General features: G+C 43.9%; 1 protein-coding gene across 3 annotated transcripts in view; it reads left to right on the top strand.

The window, feature by feature from the left end:
* Positions 1 to 16398, top strand: part of RAB6A (RAB6A, member RAS oncogene family) — a 99410-nt gene that overhangs the window by 62371 nt on the left and 20641 nt on the right. The window contains exons 3-8 of one of the 3 annotated variants that reach the window (XR_012157631.2): positions 2677 to 2730; positions 4687 to 4792; positions 7127 to 7238; positions 8647 to 8740; positions 9489 to 11981; positions 12887 to 13917. Coding sequence is in view for 2 of the 3 variants with exons in the window: in XM_073334607.2 (XP_073190708.1) it covers positions 2677 to 2730; positions 4516 to 4621; positions 7127 to 7238; positions 8647 to 8740 (366 nt within the window). In the remaining variant the exon portion in view is untranslated. Of the gene's footprint in view, positions 1 to 2676; positions 2731 to 4515; positions 4622 to 4686; positions 4793 to 7126; positions 7239 to 8646; positions 8741 to 9488; positions 11982 to 12886; positions 13918 to 16398 lie in introns of those variants that run through there. The other 2 variants (XM_073334607.2, XM_073334597.2) reach the window with 2 other exon arrangements.

Genomic DNA, 16398 nt, shown 5'->3' on the forward strand with positions numbered 1-16398 from the left:
CAGCTTGCAATTCCTGTCTTCCTCCTGTCAGGAACTTGAACAGATGCCCAGCTCCTGTGTCCTTTCTTTGATTTAAGTTTTATTGTATTTAAAAGTTTAGACTCCTAGGCCTTGTCTGCACTTGCGGCGGCGAGTAGGGTACATGTAACTACATGCCACAGAGAAAGACAGATTGCATCCAGACTCGCTGTGGCTACTCGCATGTAGCTACCCATGGCAGTGAAAAACTCTGTCAAGGGGAGGCAGAAGGGAAAGGCTCCGGCAGCTGCCCCGCCAGACCCTTTCCCTGCTGCCAGAATCTTTCCCTGCGATGGGCAGAGGAGGAAGCGGAATACTACACTGCTAAAAACAGCAGTGTAGACGTGGGAGGCACTGTTTTGGCAGATAGGGTACGTACCCGCAGGGTTCAGGCGTGTCTTTACTCACCTATGCAGTGCCTCACCATCTCCCCTGCTGTTTATACCCATGCTAGCTGGGTGTCGGTATGCTACACGCTGCCACAAATGTAGACCTATCCCTAGACTGCCTGTTTTCTTGCCTTGCCCTCTGCTCTCACTTCACTTATTTTTTTTATTATTATTATTATAATATGGCTAGAACTGTGCGGCTGTCCAAATTTGGCTCCTCTGACTCTGCTCAGTGTGTCAATATCAAATTTTCATACTTATGAAGATCTACACAGCGTAATGTTATTTCTTATCCGTTGAGTAGGAGATACTGCAGATACAGTGCCAGGCTAATGGGAGATCACTCAATCTGGGATGCAGAGAGAGTTGTGTTGCTTCTGACCTGCTTTAATGAAGATGGAAACTATCATGCGTAATTGCAAATCAGACTCACTTGAGCTGCTGTTGTACAGGAAGCTCTTGCACAAAGCAGCTGGGACAGTCTTCTGTTTGAGCTCAGCCTCCTTTTTACTAAACCCGTTGTAAAAACTCTGCTAGTCACCAGGATGGTGTCTTTACTGTGGTTCCAACTGGACAGTTGGAATTTTTGGTGTGACCCAGGGTTGTGTGTGGTGCAAGATCTTAAGGCTTTTATCTATTAAATATTGTTTAATTGAACAAGGAAATCCATAAGATATCAGGGAGAATGGAAACTTTCTTGAGGCAAACTTTCATGTAGCTTTATCAAAACCTTGTAGCTTGTTTAGCAGTGGAAGGGAAATGTTTCAATGTACCAGTCGACTGAGTCCCCCAATATGTATATGTCAGGGATTCTCAAACTTCATTGCACTGCGACCCTCTTCTGACAACAAAAATAACACATGACCCCCAGGAGAGGGGACTGAAGCATGAGCCCACCCAAGCCCCACCACCCCGGACTGCAGGGCCAAAGCTGAAGCCCAAGGGTTTCATCCTTGGGCGTGGGGCCTGTAACCTGAGCCCCACTGCCCCTGGCTACAGCTGAAATCTGGGCCCCAGGCGGTGGGGCTCGGGCTTTGGCCCTGGGCCCCAGGCGGTCTAACACCAACCCTGGCAACCCCATTAAAATGGCGTCATGATCCACTTTGGGGTCCCAACCCACAGTTTGAGAACCGCTGGTATATTTCATCTGTTCACCTCTAAACTTTGGGATCCTTCCCAGTTCTTGATGATGGAAATGCTTTTGGGTCATCAGCATTTGGGAAATCAACCTAGTCACTTTCATATACCTTCCTCTGGCTTCCTCCCAAGACACTGGCTTTCTCTAGTCAGGAAAAGTCTTGTGAATCAAACACTGCAGCTAGCAGCAGAGGGAAACTGAGTTGGATCATGCAATGCTAGTCAGTTTCCTTTTGCAGCTGGCTGGTTGCATGAATACCACCCACTAGATTGTCCCCCAACCTATTGGGAAGCATGGCAAAGAGATGGTAGAATGCCTACAATAAAAAGGATCTTGTGGTGCAGAAGCATTTTTGGGATAAGGGTTCCCTTGACTTTTAGGATCAAACATTCTTACCGTAACTTGAGGAAGACTAGACCCTTAATGGTTTTGTTTCAGTTGATACCAGGTTGCTGGGACTCAGCTTGTCTTCCTGGCTTCATTGATACCATTTAATGGCACTGCAATATCAAGGGTCACTCTGTTAAAGCCATGGTAGTGTTAGTAGCCCCAGTCCCAGGTCAGTCATACACCTGCAATACACAAAGCTGCAGTACTGAGTTTCCCAATTCTGCAGTAAATATTCAATACAGCATCACCAAGAGAATAAGACTTGGGATCAGTGCTACAAGGGCTGTTTTTAACACTGTTCCTCCCTTTCCCCCACATTTTGGTTAAGATGGTGTCAGGATTTCTGTTGCTATGCTCCAGTAATGTCTAAAGGCACAAAGAAAACCCTGCTGCCGTATACGTGTCTGTGGAATAAATGACCAAAGTTGTGTACAAACTGGTTAACTTAATTAAAAACGTGCCCTTTTTATGCTGTAATCTTATGCTACTAATAGGCACTAATTTTGCCAATATCTTTCACCTTATTTAGGTATGTACTTAAGAGTCTTGAGGCTTAAAGTGGAAAAAGCCTAACCTGTATCTTGCTTTCAAATCCCACTGAAGGAAAGCGCTATCCCATAAGTATGGCCCTCCGATCAGCTTGTACCAGTTCTAGTCTGGCATGACAATTATTGAATACCCTTGAGAGAAACAGATAACACCTGTTTCTTTTTTTAATTGAAATCTGACATTTTTTTACAGGCAACAATTGGCATTGACTTTTTATCGAAAACCATGTACCTGGAGGATCGAACAGTGAGTAAGATTTTGCATGATTTTCTGTAGTCGCTTGGAAAGAATCTGCTATTCTTGGTATTATTATTTTTGTAATCTGTCATAATGTGAGCATGCTTCAGAGTTCTGAAGTGGCCTGCAGGTCTAGAAGTAAACCATCCTGCTACCAGGCAGAAGATCAGTGTTTGACTCAGGCTTGGTCCCTTGATTCTAGGCTGTGCTGTGGAGGCAATGTAGGGAAATGAGTGTTTGCCTCTTGAGGTTTTTCACAAGTTTTGAAAGAGGCCATGTTCAGTCATTCTTGATTTGAATGGTCAATGTGATGCAGAATGTGGGGAGTAAAGGAGGAAAAGTGCATGGCTGGGGGAAGGTTTTAAAGAGTCTGCTGTTAGATGGGGTTTTGGAAAAGGGGCACCCCCAAAAGTTCTTAATATGTGGCTGGGGGCTGATCTTAATATGTGGCTGGGGGCTGAATATAAATTGGATCATGACTAGAACTGCCAGCCTGTAACTCAGCAGGGTTTAACATGTCATTTTAAATAGAATATGTATAACTCATAAATATATGCATGTTTACTCTGTTCAGAACAGTACTGTCTCTGAAATTAAGCCAGTGTTCCACAGAAATGAACGCCATGGTCCAAAATTAGCTCACATCCTTAATAAATGGGGTATATATTTGTAGAACATAAATTGCATAACTCTGCACAAGCTGATGGTATTGAATAAACGCACAATAGATGTGATTGCATTTTAAGTGATCTGACAAATTAGCATGCTTTTTCTAAAGCAGTTCAGGCCCTTAGATGTTTTTATATAGATGTATGCTGGTTTATAGAGCATCTTGTATTTTCTTTCAGAATTGAAGTGGTAAGAGAATTTCATCCTTGTCATCAGTGTTTATCTCAGTTACTTTGCATTATGGCTAAACCTTACATGCAGCTGAATGACTAGCATTCATCCTCTTTGAAAAAGCATGATGTTAGCCACTCCAGTGGCTTGGCAGCAGCTGGAAGACTTGCATTTAGAAGTGGTCTTAAATGTGATTCTTCCAACCCCCTTATCATACAGGTCTCTGTGGTAGTGACGCATTTGGGCCCCAGGAAGAATGACAGCAGAGCATGAATGCCTTCTGTGGGTGGATGTGCAGATTGGCACTTGCCTCAGGTTTCCTGCTTGCCCTCTCTGGCTGGAAAACTCAGCCATCCTATTGCCCGCCCTCTAGAAGTGGGAAGGGGCTTTTGAAATACGAAGAGGTGGGAAGTGAGTGTGAAATATAGATTCCTCTGGACTCCTTTCTAGATCAGTTTAGGTAAAGAATACACTACCTTTAGGCTATGTGTACGCTACCGCCTATGTCGGCAAAATTTATGTTGCTCGGGAGTGAATATTCTACCCCGGAGCAACATAAATTACACCGACACAAGCACTAGTGTGCACAGCGCTGTGTCAGCAGAAGAGCTTTTCCCGCCGATATAGCTTATGCCGATCATGGGGGTGGTATTTTTATGCTGATGGGAGAGTTCTCTCCCGTTGGCATAGAGCATCTTCACCACACACACTGCAAAGGCGCAGCTGTGCCGCTGCAGAGCTGTAAGTGTAGAGATGGCCTTAGATACCACTGGGGGTGGGAGGTTGCCACAAGGAGAGGCAGTTCGCTACTGCTCCCAGTCCCAAACAATCTCCTGCATGAGTTATATTTTTATTTAGCTTTTTAAAAAGCCAATAAAATAAAATTTACTCTTTATTTTTAGTGGCAGTTTGGCTTTTTTTTTTTTTTTTTTTTAATTTTCTCCCATCCCACAGATCAGGTTGCAGCTGTGGGATACTGCGGGTCAGGAACGTTTCCGTAGCCTCATTCCCAGTTACATCCGTGACTCTGCTGCTGCTGTAGTAGTTTACGATATCACAAGTAGGTATATTGCACTGGGTTTGACCTTTTCTTATTTTTCTTGCTTGTTTGACTGATTTTGTTAGGTACGGTTGCAATTATGGGACACAGCAGGTCAAGAGCGGTTCAGGAGCTTGATTCCTAGCTACATTCGTGACTCCACTGTTGCAGTTGTTGTTTATGATATCACAAGTGAGTGGGGGGAATTCTGCATTTCTGATACTCTGCTCTGTCGTTCTCTAGCCTAGCTCTGCATGTCCTATCACACTCATGTGGTTGTTCTTCATACTGGCATGAACAGTGTTTCCTTTTACTGTCGTCAAGTTTTTGAAACCAGACACTTCTGATCACAGCTGTTTGTAGTAATGTATAAATGGACTTATGAATCTCCCTTGCTGAAAGAATACATTTATGACCCTTTCCTATCACATGGTTTGTCCCAAAGCCCTGAGCACTGGCTGGCCTAATCTCATCTGCTCTTCTTTTGGGTACCATCTCCATCTTTGACTTGGTCTCAAACACCTGAATCACTTGCTTGCATATCTTTGAATTTCCAAATTAGAGCTTTCCCATTGAGGCCGTTTGAGAACTGCAGCTTGCTTCATTCCATTGTCCCCAAAATCTGGGTGTGGGCTGGGGAAGGACATGCCACCTTTTTACCTTAATCGGTCACTTTCATTTTCTGGTATTTAAAGCTCCATGACTAAGGATTTAGCCTTTTAATAATGTAGTCTTTCATTTCATAATAAGGTATATACACTTTTGAGGACTAAAATGTTAGTGCTTTTTCACCTCCACCCTGAAGACTGGTTTAAAAGGCCAGAACAACCCTCATTTATTGGCTTTTAATTTTTAAAGAGCAATAATTTTGTTAAAGGAGAATTAAACCTTCAGAAGATTTTTTCCATTTTAAATCAGTAGTGACTGGATTAAATAGTCTGATTCTACCCAAATCCAAACAGGGCTTCTCCTTTTATTCATAAATACTCTAGTAGATTATAGCAAGAATAAGGGCTTCCCTTGTAAACTTATTTAATTGTTATAAACATTTTAAATTGAGCTAAAATTGCACGATAGTTGTGAATTTTGGACTTCTCTTCTGACCTCGTGATTATTGCTAAGTACTAAAGCAAAGCTTTGCCATTAAGTTGCTGGCAAGTCTTAACCATCGAAGACTTACAGTATTTCACTGTACCATTACAAAGCCAACAGTTACCACAGAGATCTCCTTATTTAAGTGTAGGCAGATACTTTGGCATCTCGGTGATCGTAGGTTTGGTACGTTAACTGTTAAATTGAATGGTACTGCAGTTGATATTGTTAGGAACACAGCTTTGCAAACAAGGTTATTGTATATTCATTAGTTAATGCCTATTTCCTAGAATCTTGTTTTGCAGCTTAGATGTTCATTATCTATTCTTCTAAAGCTGCTGGAATCTGGAAGGGGCTTTTAGTTAGAAAAGAGCCAAAGGATCCTTTTATGTATGTTTGTATGTAAACAGTTCTGAACTTCTTTTGAGGTCAGTGATCAACCCAACAAGGGTGGCTAGTAATTATATAAGCCAAATATTCCTAGGAGAACAAGCCTAAAACTAGTGATCACAAAATGAGTAAGCAACACAGTGTATAATTGCTGTTAAACGCTTTTTAAAAGCCTTGAAACAGTAGGGCCCTCTTACCAATGCGCATATTCAGTATTTTTCAAATCATGAGTAGTACAGATTAAATAGCAAAGTTGTTATGCCCCCATTCCGTATATAAAATAGGCTCAACTACAGCCTGGTGTAAGTGTCTACACTACAGTGGAGCCCCCGCTGATGTAAGTTGCCAACTAAATTGACTTAACTCCACCTCTGTGAGAGCCATAGCACTTATGTTGATGTAGTAGGGCGACGCAGTGTCTGTGTAGACACTGCGTTACTTACATCACCTGTTGGCTCCCAGCCCCGTGTGGGGCTAACAGCCAGAGCCCTCACCACCCTAGCATTGACAACCTGAGCTGTCAGCACCAGGGCTGTGGGGCTCCAGCGGTCAGTGCCTCACAATGCCCTACTTCAGTCTGTGGAAACTCCTGGTGAGGGATGAGCACCACTGACAGAAGGAGCGTGGTGTGAATGTGAACCTCCACTTTAATTACTGCGGTGGCTGTACGTTGACTCAGTTTTGTAGTGTAGGCAAGCCCTTAGTTCAATAAAGTAAAATAATAACAGTTCTTTAAAAGTAATAATAAAAAACTCTTCATAATGTGCACCCTGGTACTAAAAGTCCACTTATAATTGGATAGATGAAGTTCAATTACAGGTGCATTTAAAGCCAAAGGGTAAAATCCAAGACCCACTGAAATAAATAACAAAACTCCCATTGACTTCATTGGGGTCAGGATTGCATCCATTGATTCTACATAGCCCTAATGTACCAATTACCAGAGAATGTGAGGCTTTTAGTCAAGATTTATGGCTGTATTGGCAGTGATCTGGGAAGAACATTTTACAGTGACACTCATCTTTGTCCACTCTTCCTTACTAGATGTAAACTCATTCCAGCAAACCACAAAATGGATTGATGATGTCAGAACGGAAAGGGGCAGTGATGTCATCATTATGCTAGTGGGAAATAAAACAGATCTAGCAGATAAGAGGTACGGAGAAATAATTCTTCTTAATTATATGGTCAATTTGCTGTTCATTTCGCGGAGAAAGCTCTGTTTAAAGTGATTCTGTTATTTTTGGCCCAAAATCTAGTTTGTTTAAATTATGCTGAAGCCAGATGTGACTAGAAATTTCTTGATTTAAAAAAAAAAAAATCAGTTGACACTTTATTTAAACATTTCCTGGCTTGAGTGTGAGCCCACAGGACAGCATTGTGTGTGAGAACCAGAACCAGCATTATCTGCAAGAACCAGGAAGTGAAATTAACCAATCTAGCGTCAGTGTCCAAGCTGAGTGAAATGTAGAGTCAATAGCATCAGTGAAGGAGTAAACTAGATTTAAAACGTTTAATAATCTAGGTTTAGTGTATGTGACTAATTTAAATGATTATCTTGAATATTCCTTTAAACATTAGTTTGTTTTTAATGTTAAGATTAAAATCAAAACCATATTTAGAATTTTGTTTAAAAGAGCAGCTTCTGTTGAACGGAGTGATTTTTCTCTCTCCTGCCCCCCTTGTCATAACTACTGTAATTTTTTTAAGGGTAAGTTTTTTCAGACACACTGATACAAAGTTGCACTGGCATTTGGACATTCTGCTGCCTTGCTACAGTGGATTTATGCTAATCTCTCCATACAAAGTGGTACAAAAGAGTGTCTTTTTAAAACATAAACACATAATAGCAGTATGTCCTTCTGAACATGACAATATTCTAGTAACAGACTTGGTTAAAGTGTAAATTTCATGACATTAGCTTCCTGTGTGTCATAAATGGTGTATCATAAACTTGAGTTCAGGGAGAAGCTGGGTATATGTTGAGCACTTTAGGATATTTGTTTGGAAGATCTTTAGCTCCTTTCAACAAAATAGTTTTTAGTTGATTTAACTTAAATATTTTAAAAGTAGTTTTTTGATACTTTCAGGTTACATACAATTATTTTGAAAAAAGTTAAATAACCATATTAAGGTTTAGCTAAACAGGGCAATAATCGCTAGTTAGTGCAGCGTAAGAGCACTAATTCTTATCAAGCCATACAAGTGTTGTTTCCTGGCAAGAAATTTAGGAAATGGCCAGTGGCCACCTTGGCTTTATTACTGAAAAGCCAGAGAATCATAGAAACGTAGGGGCTGGAAGGGATCTTGAGAGGTCATCTCGTCCATCCGCCACATGCTGAGGCAGGATTGAGTATACGTAGGCCATTGCTGGCAGGTGCACTGTAGAAGCCCAGCTTGTATTCTGAAATATTGTGCCCTTCCTCTGGTGGTGACGGGAGACGGTACCTGGCAGGTATAATTACATGTGTGCTGGGACTGGGGAGACATCTCTTGGGGTGGAGGCAAAACCCTAATTGTCAGGATATTCCTATCTTTTGCTCTAATGTTTTTCTTTTCCCCAGGCAAGTGTCCATTGAGGAGGGAGAGAGGAAAGCCAAAGAGCTGAATGTAATGTTCATTGAAACTAGTGCGAAAGCAGGATACAATGTAAAACAGGTAAGTGACATGGGGCAGTGTGTACTGTGCACTCAGTCTGCTGGAATATTTTTACATCCTGTGATGAACCAGGGTACAGCATGTTCCATGGTAGTGGAGATAAGCAAATTGGCCAAGGACTCTAGAGGAACATCCACTCTTCAGTCCGCAGACAGCACTTCTGGGGGATTTTTAGCTGTCATTTGAAAGACCCACCTATAGTAAAATGCTTGAAACCTCATTTATTCACTTTGAAAGGGTGGATGATTTGTCTGGGGTTGGAACCATAGGACTCTGGGTATTCAAAAGCTGATTGGACTAGCTGGAATGGTTGAAAGTGTGGGAAGTCTGGGGTCTCTGACGCTGATTTGCTCTGGGACCGTGGACAAGTCAGTCTGACTACATTTCACCATGGGCAAAACAGGAAGAATAATTAAGCTTCACCAATGATAGTTATTTGGAAGACACTATAAGTGTGAATGATCATTCTCTGACCTCCAGCTCATCCCCTCCAACTATGGAGTGATAGACTTTCAAGTTGGGAAAGGTAATCTAACAGCTTTCTGCAGTGCGGCAGCATTCAGTTTTATGTTGCAAGATGAGTTTCTGCCTTTTTAAATGCTGAACTGCCAAATGAAGTTCTTTCTGCCTGGTCTATTGAAGATAAATTTTCCATTTGCCAAATAGCTAATCAGCCTAAGCAATAAACAGCACTAACCTTGTGTTTACATGCAATAACATCCTTTTTTGTTTTTTCCTGCCCATGTAGGCAAATATGCGTAATTGCAGAATGTGAACAAAGGGCTAGAGCCACTCATGTTCACTCAGAGGCAAGAGCAAAGATGGAGTATGGTGACACAATTGCTTTATTGACTTGGCATTTCTCGAATATTGCCTATTGCCTCTAAGATACTTGACAAACAGTCCCATGGTGAAGGGCAGTGAGTTGTTAAAAGATGTAGAACTTTCCTATTGAGACATCTAGGAATAAAACTGCAAAGCAGCTAATGTATGAAGCGCAGAATAATCAATGTACATTAATAATCGTATAACCCTATTGTAGCAACTTACTGCACAATTATATACTCTAGTCTTGTATACACTGTGTATCCAAATTAATGTGTCAAATACTAAATGCCCCCTGCACACCAAACGGTAACTTACTACATAATCTTATACTGGTAGTTAGCTTGCTACATGATTTCAGTGTTAAAAACATGGTAAGAAATCAAGCTGTGCTGCTATATTTCAAATCTCTGGTTTCACGTGGTCTTGTCAAACACAAAATACTTAAGTAAAATAGAATATAAGTGACCATGCAGGAGTCGAACAAACATCATTCAGCAAACAGAGTTTGGCTTCCAACCAAAGGCTCAAAGGAGATTGTACAGGAAGTGTTGAATATTCTGAAGTGGTTATTTAGGAAGGGGCTGCCTATTGGAGGATGCAGGTTTCACTGCTAATGAGGAATGGTGGTGACCACTGACTTTTTCTTGTGTGTGGTGTGGTGGTGGGGGGATGGGGATCCTCTGGACATACCCAATTTGTACTCACCTCAAGGTTACTGTGACTCCCTGTCCAGGCTAGGAAGACAGCACATGTCTCCAAGAGCTAGCTAACTAACTGTGTTGGAGCGGGACATCTGGGTCCTCAGTGCAGTTATGATAACTCAGAGAAGCCATTGGATAAATAAGTCTTTTACAGCATGTGTCTGGGCTTCATCTGGGCATAGATCTCGCATGAACAAATGACACGAGGTGCAACTAAAATATGCACTTAATGAGGTGACCACAGTGTATGTCATTAAGGTGGTGGTAGATCCATTTAATGCATTATGTGAGGGCAAGCTTTAGCTTTTTGTACTGTTCAGGAACTTTACTGATGGGATTGTCAGCACAAAGGCTAATTCTCCAGTTGTAGCCCCTTCCCTGAAAGAGAATTTTAAGAAACATATCAAAGATTCTGTGCAATCAAATGCTTTTAATTTCTTAATTGCTAGACAATTTGTAAAACTAACAATTTTTGTTTTATTTTCTGAAAAAGATTCAAAGGCTCATCATCAATAGGATGTTTCTTTAAACTATTGAATAAACTAAAGATTTTGGGATGCAGCGGAGTTTTTGTTTAGTATTGTATTCAGCAAATCACAATGGGTGGTTTTAAATCACTGGAGGCTGTTGCATGGCATTGGGTGCCATCATAATACAGATTAATAATTCATACACCTGTCAAATTTTCATGTGGAAATGGACAGAGGAAAGCTTAAGTGAGCTCTAGCTATAAGTGAAGTTAGTATAAGCAAGTACACTCAGATGGGCACTTGACAAGAACTTACACCTGGTCTACACTACGAGTTTAGGTCAAATTTAGCAGCATTATCTCGATTTAACCCTGCACCCGTCCATACAACGAAGCCCTTTTTTCAACTTAAAGGGCTCTTAAAATCAATTTCTTTACTCCACCGCCGACGATGGGATTAGCGCTGAAATCAGCCTTGCCTGGTCGAATTTGAGGTACTGTGGACGCAATTCGACGGTATTGGCCTCCCGGGAGCTATCCCACAGTGCTCAGTTGTGACCGCTCTGGACAGCACTCTCAACTCAGATGCACTGGTCTGGTATACAGGAAAAGGCCCTCAAATTTTTGAATCTCATTTCCTGTTTGGCCAACATGGCGAGCTCACCTGCACAGGTCACCATGCAGAGCTCATCATCACAGGAGACCATGCAGTCCCAGAACTGCCAAAGAGCTCCAGCATGGACCGAACAGGAGGTACAGGATCTGATCGCTGTACAGGGAGACGAATCCGTGCTGGCAGAACTCCGTTCGAAAAGACAAAATGCCAAAATATTTGAAAAAATCTCCAATGGCATGAAGGACAGAGGCTATAACAAGGACCTGCAGCAGTGCCGCGTGAAAATTAAGGAGCTTGGGCAAGCCTACCAAAAAACCAGAGAGGCAAACGGCCGCTCTGGTTCAGAGCCCCAGACATGCCGCTTCTATGCATGCCATTCTAGGGGGTGCAGCCACCACTACCCCAACCCTGTGCTTTGACGCTGTCCAAGGAGTGGGAGACAACGGAAGTGGGTTCTGGGGGCAAGGAAGATGAGGAGGAGGTTGTAGATAGCTCACAGCAAGGAAGCGGAGAAACCTGTTTCCCCAACAGCCAGGATCTGTTTCTCACCTTGGACCTGGACCCCAGTACCCCCTGAACACACCCAACGTGGGCTCCCGGACACTGAATGCGGAGAAGGGACCTCTGGTGAGTGTACCTTTGTAAATTTTATATATGGTTTAAAAGCAAGCGTGTTTAATGATTAATTTGCCATGGCATTCGCAGCCAGTACAGCTACTGGAAAAGTCTGTTAACGTGTCTGGGGATGGAGTGGAAATCCTCCAGGGACATCTCCATAAAGCTCTCCTGGATGTACTAACAAAGTCTTTGCAAAAGATTTCTGGGGAGGGCAGCCTTATTCCGTCCTCAATGGTAGAACACTTTTTACCGCGCCAGGCCAGTAGCATGTAGTAGGGAATCATTGCAGAACAAAGCATTGCAGCGTATGGTCCTGGTGTTTGCTGGCATTCAAACAACATCCGTTCTTTATCTCTGTGTTACCCTCAGGAGAGTGATATCGTTCATGGTCACGTGGTTGAAAGAGGGTGGTTTTAGTAAGCGGACATTCAGAGGTGCCTGTTCCTGCTGGGCTGTTTGCCTGTGGCTGAACAGAAATCATCCCTGCTGTTAGCCGCGCGGTGGGGGAAGGGGTGAAGCCATCATCCCAGAGAATTTGGGGGGGAGGGGCTAGTTGGATTTCTGCTGCACGTGAACCCGGAAACCTCAGCCCCTCCTTTTAAATGGCCAACCCTTCTTCATATGGGAAATGAGGGCGCTGCTGTTTGAAACCAGTCCCACTTGTTATGAAGGTTAAAGAACCCAAAAGACTGTGGCTTATCATGGCTTCCTGCAAGCTGAATTCTGCTGCTCAGCCCTGCGTGTGTGATCTCTCTCACCAAACCAGCATACCCTCAATAAGAGGCAAAATGCAACCTTGTAATGAAAGCACATGTGCTATGTAATGTTAACAGCAAGGTTCACTGTGGAGGAGTGTACCCATTGTTCTATAAAATGTCTTTGACTACCACTCTCCCTTTTTTTTCCTCCACCAGCTGCATATGTTTCTCCTTCCCAGAGGCTAGCGAAGATTAGAAGGCGAAAAAAACGCACTCGTGATGAAACGTTCATGTTCTCTGACCTCATGCTGTCCTCCCACACTGACAGAGCACAGCAAAATACGTGGAGGCAGACAATCTGAGTGCAGGAAAACACAATATGACCGCGAGGAGGGGTGGCAGGCTGAAGATGGTAGGTGGCGTCAGCTTGCTGAAAGAAGGCAGGAGTCAATGCTCAGGCTGCTGGAGGATCAAACTCATATGCTGCAGCATATGGTTGAGCTTCAGGAAAGGCAGCAGGAGCACAGACCACCGCTACAGCCCCTGTGTAACCAACCGCCTTCCTCCCCAAGTTCCATAGCCTCCTCACCCAGACGCCCAAGAACACAGTAGGGGTTCCTCTGGCCACCCAGCCACTCCACCCCAGAGGATTGCCCAAGCAACAGACGGCTGGTATTCAGTATGTTTTAAAGTGCTGCGTGGCCTTGTCTTTCCCTCCTCCACCACCCCTCCTGGGCTACCTGGGCAGTTATCCCCCTCTTTGTGTGATGAGTAAATAAAGAATGCATGAATGTGAAGCAATAATTACTTTATTGCCTCTGCAAGTGGTGATCGAAGCCGGGAGGGGAAGGTGCTTAGCTTACAGGAAAATAGAGCGAACCCAGGGGGTGGGGAGGTTTCCATCAAGGAGAAGCAAACAGAACTTTCACACCGTAGCCTGGCCATTCCTGAAACCGGTTTTCAAAGCTTCTCTTATGCGCATCGCGCCTTCCTGTACTCTTCTAACAGCCCTGGTGTCTGGCTGCACATAATCAGTGGCCAGGCAATTTGCCTCAACCTCCCACTGTGCCATAAACATCTCCCCCTTACTCTCTCAGATATTGTGGAGCGCACAGCAAGCAGTAATAACAATGGGAATATTGGTTTCGCTGAGGTCTAACTGAGTCAGTAAACTGCGTCAGCGAGCTTTTAAACGCCCAAATGAACATTCTACCACCATTCGGCACTTGTTCAGCCTATAGTTGAACAGCTCCTGACTACTGTCCAGGGTGCCTGAGTATGGCTTCATGAGCCATGGCATTAAGGGGTAGGCTGGGTCCCCAAGGATAACTATAGGCATTTCAACATCCCCAACTGTTGTTTTCTGGTCTGGAAAGTAAGTCCCTTGCTGCAGCTGTTGAAACAGACCAGAGATCCTGAAGATGCGAGCGTCATGTACCTTTCCCAGCCATCCCATGTGGATGTTGGTGAAACGTCCCTTGTGATCCACCAGTGCTTGCAGCACCATTGAAAAGTACCCCTTTCAGTTTATGTACTCGCTGCCTTGGTGCCAAGATAGGGATATGGGTTCCGTCTAAGGCCCCACCACAGTTAGGGAATCCCATTGCAGCAAAGCCATCCACTATGACCTGCACATTTCCCAGAGTCACTACCCTTGATAGCAGCAGCTCAGTGATAGCGTTGGCTACTTGCATCTCAGCAGCTCCCACAGTAGATTTGCCAACTCCAAATTGATTCCCGACTGACCGGTAACTATCTGGCGTTGCAAGCTTCCACAGGGCCATTGCCACTCACTTCTCAACTGTGAGGGCTGCTCTCATCTTGGTATTCTTGCGCTTCAGGGCAGGGGAAAGCAAGTTACAAAGTTCCATGAAAGTGCCCTTACGCATGCGAAAGTTTTGCAGCCACTGGGAATCGTCCCAGACCCGCAACACTATGCGGTCCCACCACTCTGTGCTTGTTTCCTGGGCCCAGAATCGGCGTTCCACGCCATGAACCTGCCCAACTGACACCATGATGTGGACATTGCAGGGGCCTGTGCTTTGTGAGAAGTCTATGTCCATGTCCTCATCACTCTTGTCACCACGCTGCAGTCGCCGCCTCCTCGCCTGGTTTTGCTTTTCTTGCAGGTTATGGTTCTGCATATCCTGCTGGATAATGCGCACAGTGTTTATAGTGCTCATAATTGCAGGCTCCATGTTCCCAGTACTACGGCATCTGCGCTGGAAAAAGACGCGAAATGATTGTCTGCCATTGCTCTGATGGAGGGAGGAGTGACTGACAGCATGGCTTACAGGGTTGGCTTACAGGGAATTAAAATCAACAAAGGAGGTGGCTTTGTATCAAGGAGAAACAGAATGGCCCCCTCAAGGATAGAACTCAAAACCCTGGGTTTAGCAGACTGTTAATTTCACAGAGGGACAGAGGAGAAAATGAACACAAAACAAATCTGGTCTATTTCTTGTTTTGGTCCACTTCATCTATCTTTATACATCTTGCTGGCAGCAGATGGTGCAGTACGACTTCTGGCCATCGTCATCTCCTGGGTGCTCATTAGAAGACAGTGCAGTAGGACTGCCGGCAGGACTGAATTGCCATGAGACGAAACTTAAAAGGGAGATGACCTGGCTGAGTCACTCCCATGTTTGCCCAGGCGCCCCTGACCGACCTCACAGAGGTTGGCTAAAAGAGCACCATGGAGTACGGCGACGATGGCTACCAGTCATACTGCACTGTCTGCTGCCAAAAGGCAATGAGCTGCTGCTGTGTAGCAATGCAGTACCGTGTCTGCCAGCACCCAGGAGACATACAGTGAGCTGAGCGGGCTCCATGCTTACTGTGGTATGGTGTCTGCACGGGTAACCCAGGAAAAACGTGGAACAATTGTCTGCCGTTGCTTTCACGGAGGGAGGGAGGGAAGGGGGTGCCTGACGATATGTACCCAGAAGCACCTGCGACAATGTTTTTGTCCCATCAGGCATTGGGATTTCTACCCAGAATTCAAATGCGTGGCAGAGACTGTGGGATAGCTACCCACAGTGCAATGCTCCAGAAGTCAATGGTTTCCTCGGTACTGTGGACGCACTCCGCCGACTAAATGCCAACTAAATGCACTTAGAGCATTTATGTGGGGACACACACAATTGACTGTATAAAAACGCTTTCTACAAAACCGACTTCTATAAATTTGACCTAATTTCGTAGTGTAGACATAGCCTTAGGAGGAATTGTTCTTTCTGTGGGAAGGAATTGTTTTTCTGTGTTCTTTCTTTGTAAAGCAGATAGGATTTAGATTTTTAGAGTCTTCAAGACAATTGAAGTTGCTGGGGTATGTCAACAAAGCAAGCCCAGAAATGCTGCCTCAAAATCCAGTAAGTAGTTGTTGCTGAAGCAGGTCCCAAAAGGGAAGAGACAAGAAATAGCATTAGTCATTCAGTTTTCCATTTTCTTTACTGCTGCTTTCACTGAATGATCTCAGATTATTTTACTGAAATGTGAAAGAAATTCTTCCCCAGGCAAAATGGGAAAAGTTATGAACAGCACCTACGAATGGGTGCAATCCCTATGACCTTCTGCATGAATCACTATTCTTACTAAGATGGTATGAATGGGGGCAATCAAGGTTGACCTTCCCATGGCTGATAACTTCTGTTCATAATAATGTGATATGAGCTAGCTCTGCAGAATAATTACTGCCTTAATCTTCATACAGGAAGTTGATTCGAGTG

Source organism: Lepidochelys kempii, chromosome 1 (assembly GCF_965140285.1).
Source record: "Lepidochelys kempii isolate rLepKem1 chromosome 1, rLepKem1.hap1, whole genome shotgun sequence".
In the NCBI taxonomy this organism is placed as follows: Eukaryota; Metazoa; Chordata; order Testudines; family Cheloniidae; genus Lepidochelys; species Lepidochelys kempii.